This window comes from Nelusetta ayraudi, unplaced genomic scaffold (genome assembly GCF_046127955.1).
Source record: "Nelusetta ayraudi isolate G7.1 ecotype Tasmania unplaced genomic scaffold, CSIRO-AGI_Nayr_v1 ptg000011l, whole genome shotgun sequence".
NCBI classification, from domain to species: domain Eukaryota; kingdom Metazoa; phylum Chordata; class Actinopteri; order Tetraodontiformes; family Monacanthidae; genus Nelusetta; species Nelusetta ayraudi.
The window spans coordinates 8065815-8075000 of record NW_027466061.1 but is presented as its reverse complement, the minus strand read 5'-3'; the positions used below and the strand labels follow the sequence as shown (position 1 = coordinate 8075000).

Genomic DNA, 9186 nt, shown 5'->3' with positions numbered 1-9186 from the left:
AAGTAATTCATGTATTATTTAATATAGTTGTTGCTTGAAGTATATTGTACTTATAGCTGCCTATTTGAACTATGCTGTTTGGTAGTTCAGTATAAAAGTGAATCATATTTTAGAGTGAGATTATTTTAGTCTATCTTTGCTTAGGGGTAACTGTTCAGTACAGAGTGAAATAAACATGTAGAAAATAACATAGGTTATTGTTATTTTAAAAAAAAGTGTCAACATGTATGGATTCAGTAGTCAGAACCTGTAATTTCTTACTTTTACTTGAATAAGCACTTTTTTCAAAGTGTCCACATTTTCCTAAAATACAGAATATGAATACCTTTGCCAGCTCTGCATATAACAATAATAATCTCTTGAATCCCCTTAGTATGTATAAATACAAAACAAAAACAAACAACTCTCTCTGTTGCTAGTATATAGGAGAAGACCAAAATGAACTTGATCAGTATAAAACAATGGAAATAAACAAGAAGGTTGGCTAATTGGGGCCAAAGGGAGATGTCACCTGTTCATCAAACAGCATTTGTTGTAGTGTACTTGTCCTCAAAAAACACTTAACACCACTTCATTTGTGTCACTTTAAATGTATTTACAATACAGAGCCCTCTGGCCAAACAAAAAAATAAGCAAAAAATAGCAAAGTTTGTGCAACTGTGACACAAAGAAGACTGTGCTCAAGAAAAAAGCTTGCTTTATAGTCAAAGTCATAAATATGGTGTAAAAGAGGATTTTTGTTCTGTTCTGCTGATTTTCATAATTATATAACTGCATGACTAAACATTTTACAGCTCATAAATTACATTTGGTAAAACTAAAGTAGTATAAATTATTATTGTTTTTTTTATCTTCCATACCCACCTATTCCCGAGCTCAGGAATAAACTTATTCCTGGGCTTATTCCAAAAAACACCAGAGAAACAAAATCAGCTCACAAAAATGAAGGAAAAGAAGCACAGAAGTGGGTAAAGAGACATCATAAAAGAAGCTGTGAAACTGTTCATGGTAAGGAACAAGATAAAATTAAATGTTTACATACACATTGATTGGGTTCTTCGAATTTTTATAAAACCCATCCTGGCAGCAACGAAAATAATGCATAGAACTATTTGTTTTGTCAGAATGTCTGTAGGCCTGCCTCACCAGGCTGCTAGTGAATCATCCACACAAGAAAACTAAATCCTACTCTGCGCAAATATCACAAGACACAAACACACAACTCATCAGGAATCAGAAGAGGCCGAGTTTAAGGGGAGTTCCAAAACACATTTACTGTTTTACAAATGCTTCTAAAAGATTTTGTGATGCCACAAACACCACACATTTAGATAAACAGCACAGGGGCTTTAAAAAAAATAAATAAACCCGGGGTGGTCAGTGAAGAGAGGTTCACGGCAGGCTCTTGTGACCAACCCTGGAGTCGACCCACCGGGGAGCAACTCAGGACACCACTGCACTGATTCACCCAAGTACGTTTACAAGACGCGTACACTAGGAAGAGTGAGTCCCCGAGTGTCACCTGATCCAAGCATCAGATCGTCTCGTACTGTGACGTTCGCATGCTGCCCTCATTATCCTGCAGCGCTCAAAGAAGCAATGACGACATTTTCCCATTTTGACGCATGGCATCTGATGTGAGGTCAAAGCTCCGTCGTCTGATTGGAACCATGACGCTGGAGCAGAACTTAGGTGGAGTAGCACAATGCAACCAATTCTCTAAACACCCAAGATATCTGTAGGAATGGTGCTTTTTTTAGTTTCTGTTGACAGCCTCCAGCAAAAATGCTTGTGACTAGGCTTTGTTTGACCTTCCAAATGTTTGAAAAGAGGACAAAAACAAGCCGGCTGCTGTGAGGCCGATGTCTCAGAGGGCGAGAAGACAAACACCTGGCTGAGGCTATTGCCACTATAACCGCAAGGTGAGGTAGCAGTCCTTATTGTCAATCACAGAGGGAGGATTTCTTGAACCGTATGTTATTTTGCGTATGTTTTCTTAAAAGTTTAGCAAAAAAAGAGGGAATAGACTTTCTCATGTCTCAAAACACCAAAAGAAATACATTTACCATAATATGCAACTTTCTTTGTTACTCTCCTGTAGATGAAACAAGGGTTTGAGGAATCTTCTGTGAGAGATCACCGCGTGATCTGGTTGCCTGTTTCTGAATGATGATATTCAGAGGATATTCAGAGGCGGAGGGGGTTGGGTGTGTGTGTGTGTGTGTGTGTGTGTGTGTGTGTGTGTGTGTGTGTGTGTGTGTGTGTGTGTGTGTGTGTGGAGGGGGCGTATGCGACCGGAGGACCCGCCTCTCAGCGCTGGACGACATCCAAGCAGCTACTTTGCGGATTGATTTCTTGATTTCGGTCTTTAGCAGCAGTAGCGGCAGCAGCAGCAGCAGCAGCGGCAGCAGCTTCCTTAAAGAACAACTAATTAACCGAGCGGCGCTGCGCGAGATTCGCTCGCTGATTTCATTTCTTGCCGTCCAGATGAAGTGTCGGCGGAGGGGGGGCGGAAACCACAGAGAGGAAGGAAGCGATCGCAACGTCACAGGAGCGGACGCAGCGGAGGAGAAGCGGGGCTGAGGATTGTCTTCACGGCCGGTCCCCCCACCCCCTGATGCCGGGACGGAGCGCGTTTCCCTGACTGATGCGTTTTTGGCGACCTGTCGAGCGTGAATCGGGTCGGTGGGAGCCGCTGGGGAGGAGACGGTGCGGCCGTGCTTTTACTTATTCATTGATTTATTTTTAGTGGGGGTGGAGGGGCAGCCGAGGAATGGAAACGTGTGCAGCCTCCTTCCACCACCACCACCACCACCACCACCACCTCCTCTTCTGTTCGCCCTTCTGCTGAAGGCGCGTGATCGTGTCCCACGGAGCTTCTCGTAGATCTTCTTCCGCATCTTCTTCTCACGGATGCTGACGAAAGACCCTCCGGACTTTTAGCGACCCTCCCCCCCCCGCCCCAGTTTGGTTCCCTTCCCGTCGGACGGTGGATAGACAGCCCCACACTCATTAACAGGTAGCCTCCCATCCAGCCTGCCGAATGTGTGCAGCCCCGTCGTCATCACCATCATCATCTCGCAGGAAGCAGCGCCGCTGCATCTCCTCCACAGGATGTGGCCCGGGCCTGCATGCGCGCGGGGCCTGCTGTTCCTTACGTGACGGCACCGGTCCGGGCGGCACCAAGTGCTTGTAGGCAGCACTGTGAAAATAAACCTCGTGAAGCACTCGAGGCCGCCTTATTTACCAGTGTGCAGTGCGGAGCCACTGAGGTCTGTGGTTGTTTAACCGGCGCGGTGCGAGCAGAGCCCCGCGGCATCTGCGCTGTCACGAGTTTATCATCGTGGCTGACATGCAGCAGCAGCAGCAGCAGCAAGTCCGCACTCGGCCCCCTTCCACCTGCAGATGCCGTATCTGAGCCTCAGTGGATGAGAGTTTGCCATCAGATGTGCATGCCGAGGGGTGGGGTCAGCCGCGCGTCTGCTTCTGCGAAACAGGCACGCTGCTCTCAGAGGCCAGAAAACTCCCTTCAAGCAGCACAGAGAAGTCGCTTTATTTCCCCCCGCCTGTGTCTAAAGGCCAGGCAGCACAGCAGGAGGTTGCATCGTTCTCTCTACTTAATGGCTTCAATGTTATGTCTAGAAATGTGCCGTTAGAGCAGCAGGATGGATCTACTGCTTATGATGCGCAGACCCCTGGCTAAATGAGCCGCTGTGCTGAGAGATGGGGACCCATCATGCACCCCTCTAGCCTCTCATTAATGCTGCCTGTGAACCATCTGGTCCCCGCAGGGACCTGTGACCTACTGCTGCTAATTGCAATACTTCTTCTTGCAATATACGTTTGCCACAGAGTTCAATTGGCTCAGAAGTGCATTGACTGTTGATATGTGTTTGTGTGTGTAATACGCTGTGTGTTTTCATTGTGTGCATGCATCTCCTGCCCAGTTTGCTTGTATAGGAATCACACAGCTTTTGACGACGTGCACCTCGTGAGCAGAGTGCATCAAGTGCCTGCAGTTTCAGAGGGAGTGTTCGCTGTCTGTTTGCTGCCTGGCTGTGATTTCAGTTGCAGCATCTCAGTCATGACAGATTGTTCCCTTATTGGTGAACCAGACCTGCTGGAACAGCCATAAACAGATTACAGAGTTTTTCTGCTCACTCTGTGGGTTCACTTTTTTCTTTTAATTTCAAAAACATCACTTTTTAAATAAAAATAAATCAATTTCATTGATTGGATTACGAATGGAATAAACTACATCAATCCCACTCAACTAAAAAAGGGTTTAATGTGTGAACAGGTGACGGCTCGGACAAATCCAGGATGAGTGAGTTGGAGCAGCTCCGCCAGGAGGCAGAGCAGCTCCGGAACCAGATAAGAGTAAGTAAACTTTTGTTCTGTTTGTTTGTGTTCTTTATATAGTTGTACCGACAAACTTACACACTTTTGCTCACCCTGTTGTCCCTCAGGATGCCAGGAAAGCATGTGGGGATTCTACTCTGACACAGGTTAGTGCTGCTGAATGTCCCAGATAATAAGAGACATTAAGATTCTTGGTGTTGGTTCATTTTATTTTGTATTAATACTTATATTAACTATGAACACCTGGTGCCTTTGTGCCTTAATAGTCATTTTTTTTAACGCTGTTTTGTGTCTTACTTTAAAACATCAAATCTTTACACTGTAAGATGTGACCAGAAACACATTCTCCCAGTGTGGAACATTCCAGCTAATTTCAGTGGAACTAATTGAACTCCGATTCACCTCGCTCTCCCTCTGTGCTAACCCAGATAACCGCGGGTCTGGATCCTGTGGGACGGATTCAGATGAGGACGAGACGCACCCTCCGGGGCCACCTGGCCAAGATCTACGCCATGCATTGGGGCACAGACTCAAGGTGAGTTTAACTGCATGACTTGTTTTCTACCGTGGAGAGTCTAACTATCAGCTCATAGGAAAGTAATAGAAGCTCAATGGGGGAAATATGAAGCATTGTTGTCACTTGCAGAATTTCCAGATGGTTTCAGTGGAGACTTACTGACAAGTTGAGGTGTATAGGATGGACTTTCCTCTCCTCCAGGGAGTTAACAGGACAGGCTGGCAAAATATTTAGGCACTGAGCCCCAATTGAAATTCGGATGTTTCTTTCTTCTTATTGTAGTTTAGCATATTTTACAGCTACGAGTAGAGTAATCAAAGTATCGGTATTGGTGCGTTCCTAAATATAATATAATTAGCTACATGATTTATACAATATAATACAATGTAATATAGTAATTATGTATTAATCTACATGAATATGGATGTTATAGCGCAATACAGTGAGAGTGATTGTCTAATGTGCAACAATTTCTAGACTATTGCTTGATAGCAGAGTTGAGAGCTTTGGGGGAAGAAACTTTTCCTCAGCCTCCCTGAGTCATTAACAATATAGCTGCCCTGCAGAAAACACTTTCTGAAGCAAACGTCTGCTTTGAGCCATTTCACAAAAACACACCATTTTCATTTTACAGCTCTTCAAAGACCTTTAAAATACAGAGCCTATAATGGACTCCACATTACTGTCCCTTCATTCACTCATCGTGCCTACACAGTCATTCTGAGTCGGGCAAATAATGCATAGTTAGATTCCTCACAACCTTTGCTTTAAGACGATGTCTATAGGTTTTGACCCAGAAATGGCCCTGTTAGAAGCGCTCGTTTCCCAGGTTTCAAAACAAAACTAACTGTGAGCCTCTGCTTTTGATCCTGGAAGGAGACATGGCACGGTTGCTGCAGGTCCCGCCTGCAGCATACACACAAATAGCCGCCATTGCCAGTAGGAAAGTCCAACATTCATGATGATGAACAAAAACTCATGTGTTTGTCTCATCAAGGCCTACAATTCACTTTTGACAGCCTTCACCGAAAACAAACAGGAAGTGCTCAATTTGTATAATGTGCTTACAGATCAGATTCATGAGACCTCTTCCAGTACACATTTCACACACTAAACATGCTTAAAAACCCATCAAATTAGCCACACAGGTCCAGATTGGTGAAACCATTCACAAACTTGAAGAGTTAACCCAATAGACTCTACAGCACCACCTACAAACACAAAAGCAGCCACCCAGATCCATATGACTGATTTCCAGCAATGCCTCCGACTGGGACAGTCACACAACAGAAAGCTTACGGAGGGGTCTGGTGGTAACGACGGCAGCGACATCGACGTCGTTGGCAGGGGTCGCTGCGCAGGCTCTGTCCCTTGAACGCTGCTTGCAGCTTTAATTTTCTTTGTCTCATTACGAGAAGTTTCAGATTCAGGACACATCAAACTCTTCTGTTAGCCCTCTGAAGGTGACTAATGTGATCCCGATTGGTGTTATAGCTGAGGAAGATGTGAAAGGTTTCGGTATTTGTCTGTGCAGGCTCCTGGTTAGTGCCTCCCAGGATGGAAAGCTGATTGTGTGGGACAGCTACACCACTAACAAGGTAAAACCAGCGAAATAATTCATCTCCACTATTCATCAGAGAGGAGAAACAGTCACACTTGGCCGCCATATTGGCTGGAAGTGAAAGTAGCGTGCTGTATTTCACTCCACTTGAGTCATAGCTCATTTAGCTGTTGGTTTCTATTCCTGTGTTTTCCAATGTGTGCGTTTTTTTTGTTCTGTTTTTTGTAAAAGTTAAATTTGTCTCCCTCAGATACACGCCATCCCGCTGCGCTCCTCCTGGGTGATGACCTGTGCGTACGCCCCCTCAGGGAACTTTGTGGCCTGCGGAGGCCTGGACAACATTTGCTCCATCTACTGCTTAAAGACTCGCGAGGGAAATGTCAGGGTCAGCAGGGAGCTACCTGGCCACACAGGTGAGATAAAAATACCCTCTCTGTCAAACATGGTGATAAGATTGTGCACCACTGGGAGCGCTCCTCTCCCACACCGCTGGCCTGTGAAGATTACATTCACATGCGTTATGACACTCTTAATGAGCTGAGACATTCACCCCGGCCAGGGTGACATGTGACACTGTAGCTCCTGTGGTGCTGCACTCGCACAAATGCAGCAACTGTTCAAAGATAGTCACTGAATAAAACTTGCACAAGATGACATGATGTTTTTACCCTCCGGGATGATAGTTGTGTTTCTTGTTGTTTAATTGGTTTATGCAGTTTGAAAATTAATTCTTGAGACTGCTTTTGTTACATTATGGTAATTTAAGGAAACTATTGTCAAAAATTAGGCCTGAAGGTCGCCCCTTATTTAAAAAAAGAAATCTGAAAAAAATCTTGAATCTCCAATGATTGAAAAAAAATCCCAAAAACTTTAGCTTGTTCCCCTACATTCACCTCTGACTGTGAGATTGTCATCACATTCATCTCCATACTTCTATATACTTGCTATATATTTTCTATATTTCCTTTATCTGTTTCCCACTCGATATGTTATCGTATGAATTTGTTTTTATTACTCTAGATTTCAGTAACGTACATTAGTCACAGTATATGTTTTCCCCACACCTTCCCTCTCTTCCCTCAGGGTACCTGTCATGTTGCCGTTTCATTGATGACAATCAAATCATCACAAGTTCAGGAGACACCACATGGTGAGTGATGGCCACTCCGAACACTGGCCCTAACTACGCTCTCAACCGTCACCGCCACACTCATCTCTCTCCCTTTCTCTCCTAACTCTCTCTGTCTCTGTGCCCCAGTGCATTGTGGGACATTGAGACGAGTCAGCAGACCACGGTGTTCTCTGGCCACAGCGGCGACGTCATGAGCTTGTCCCTGTCTCCCGACTTCCGCACATTTGTGTCGGGAGCCTGCGACGCCTCGGTCAAGCTGTGGGATGTCAGGGACAGCATGTGCCGGCAGACCTTCACGGGCCACGAGTCAGACATCAACGCCATCTGTGTGAGCGCACTCGCTGCGGGTCTTGGAGAATAAATCAGGAATTTGTGGAGTTTGATTTTTGTTGTTAATTCTTGTAGCCAATAAAAATGCAGATATCTGACTGGTCAGCCTACATTCCTAGTAACGCTGTTTTACTCAACGACATGTGTCTCTTTTCCCCTTCGCAGTTCTTTCCCAATGGCAACGCTTTCGCCACGGGCTCCGACGACGCCACCTGCAGGCTGTTTGACCTGCGTGCCGACCAGGAGCTGGGCCTTTACTGCCACGACAACATCATCTGCGGCATCACCTCGGTTGCGTTTTCGCGCTCCGGCCGCCTGCTGCTGGCGGGCTATGACGACTTCAACTGCAACATCTGGGACGCCATGAAGGGAGACAGAGCAGGTGGGCGCACGGGAAGACGCAGTAAAAACAGTCCAGACGGTGTAGCAGGAGTTTCATGCACATTTGTTTTTTCAGCCTTTAGTGTATTAAGTTTACTAACAAATTAATTTGGCCACTGGAGCAGCAGATCATCCTCCACAGCTGGCACAGACTTTTTTGCATTTGGAAATAAAAAGGCAACGGCACAAATGAAAAAACTAATGATGAACCTTACGCTAGTAGACACCAAAATCTCAAGCTTTATTTTTGATATATAAATAGCAAGAAAAGAAACTAAACCGGTTGAAACAGCACCAAACACAAGCTTTGCTGTGTTCTTTTGCGGTTTTTGGATGTCTAACCCTTGACAGAGCAAAAACATTCTGCAGTAACAACTTGCCTTTTGTGTGTGGTTGTGCCTCCTGCAGGAGTCCTAGCGGGCCATGACAATCGTGTGAGTTGTCTCGGCGTGACGGATGACGGCATGGCAGTGTCCACGGGGTCCTGGGATAGCTTCCTCAAGATTTGGAACTGAGCCATGGACATACCACACGCACGCACATGCACACGCACACGCACACGCACGCACACGCACACGCACACGCACACACACACACACACACACACACACACACACACACAGTGTTCAATGTACGTAAGATTTAACAAACGTCAACCATGTGCTGTACATAATATATATGCATATATATATACATATATATATATATATATACATATATATATATATATATATACATACATATATACATATATACATAATATATATGTATATATATATATATATATATAACATATATATATATAAATATATATATACATACACACACATATATATATATACACATATATATACATAAATATATATATATATATATATATATATATATATATATATATATATA

The 9186-nt window shown here is 44.6% G+C and overlaps 1 protein-coding gene across 2 annotated transcripts; it reads left to right on the top strand.

Moving 5' to 3' along the window:
• The first annotated feature begins 2384 nt into the window (after window positions 1–2384).
• Window positions 2385–9049, top strand: gnb2 (guanine nucleotide binding protein (G protein), beta polypeptide 2). Of its 2 annotated transcripts, none has more exons than XM_076020470.1 (10): window positions 2385–2709; window positions 4301–4380; window positions 4470–4508; window positions 4791–4897; window positions 6414–6477; window positions 6691–6853; window positions 7524–7590; window positions 7699–7900; window positions 8068–8284; window positions 8692–9049. In XM_076020470.1, exons 2-10 carry the CDS (start codon window positions 4324–4326, stop codon window positions 8796–8798), a joined length of 1023 nt encoding a protein of 340 aa, XP_075876585.1. In that variant the 5' UTR covers window positions 2385–2709; window positions 4301–4323; the 3' UTR covers window positions 8799–9049. The 2 variants fall into 2 exon arrangements, with proteins under 2 accessions (XP_075876585.1, XP_075876584.1); XM_076020469.1 differs by having other exon boundaries at window positions 2385–3019; window positions 8692–9047.
• Window positions 9050–9186: the final 137 nt, after the last annotated feature.

Coding starts and splice junctions, on each gene's coding strand:
- gnb2 (XM_076020470.1), top strand. CDS start 4,324: ATGAGTGAGTTGGAGCAGCTCCGCCAGGAGGCAGAGCAGCTCCGGAAC. Junction 7,901..8,067: donor CAGACATCAACGCCATCTGT/GTGAGCGCACTC, acceptor TCCCCTTCGCAG/TTCTTTCCCAATGGCAACGC. Junction 8,285..8,691: donor CATGAAGGGAGACAGAGCAG/GTGGGCGCACGG, acceptor TGCCTCCTGCAG/GAGTCCTAGCGGGCCATGAC.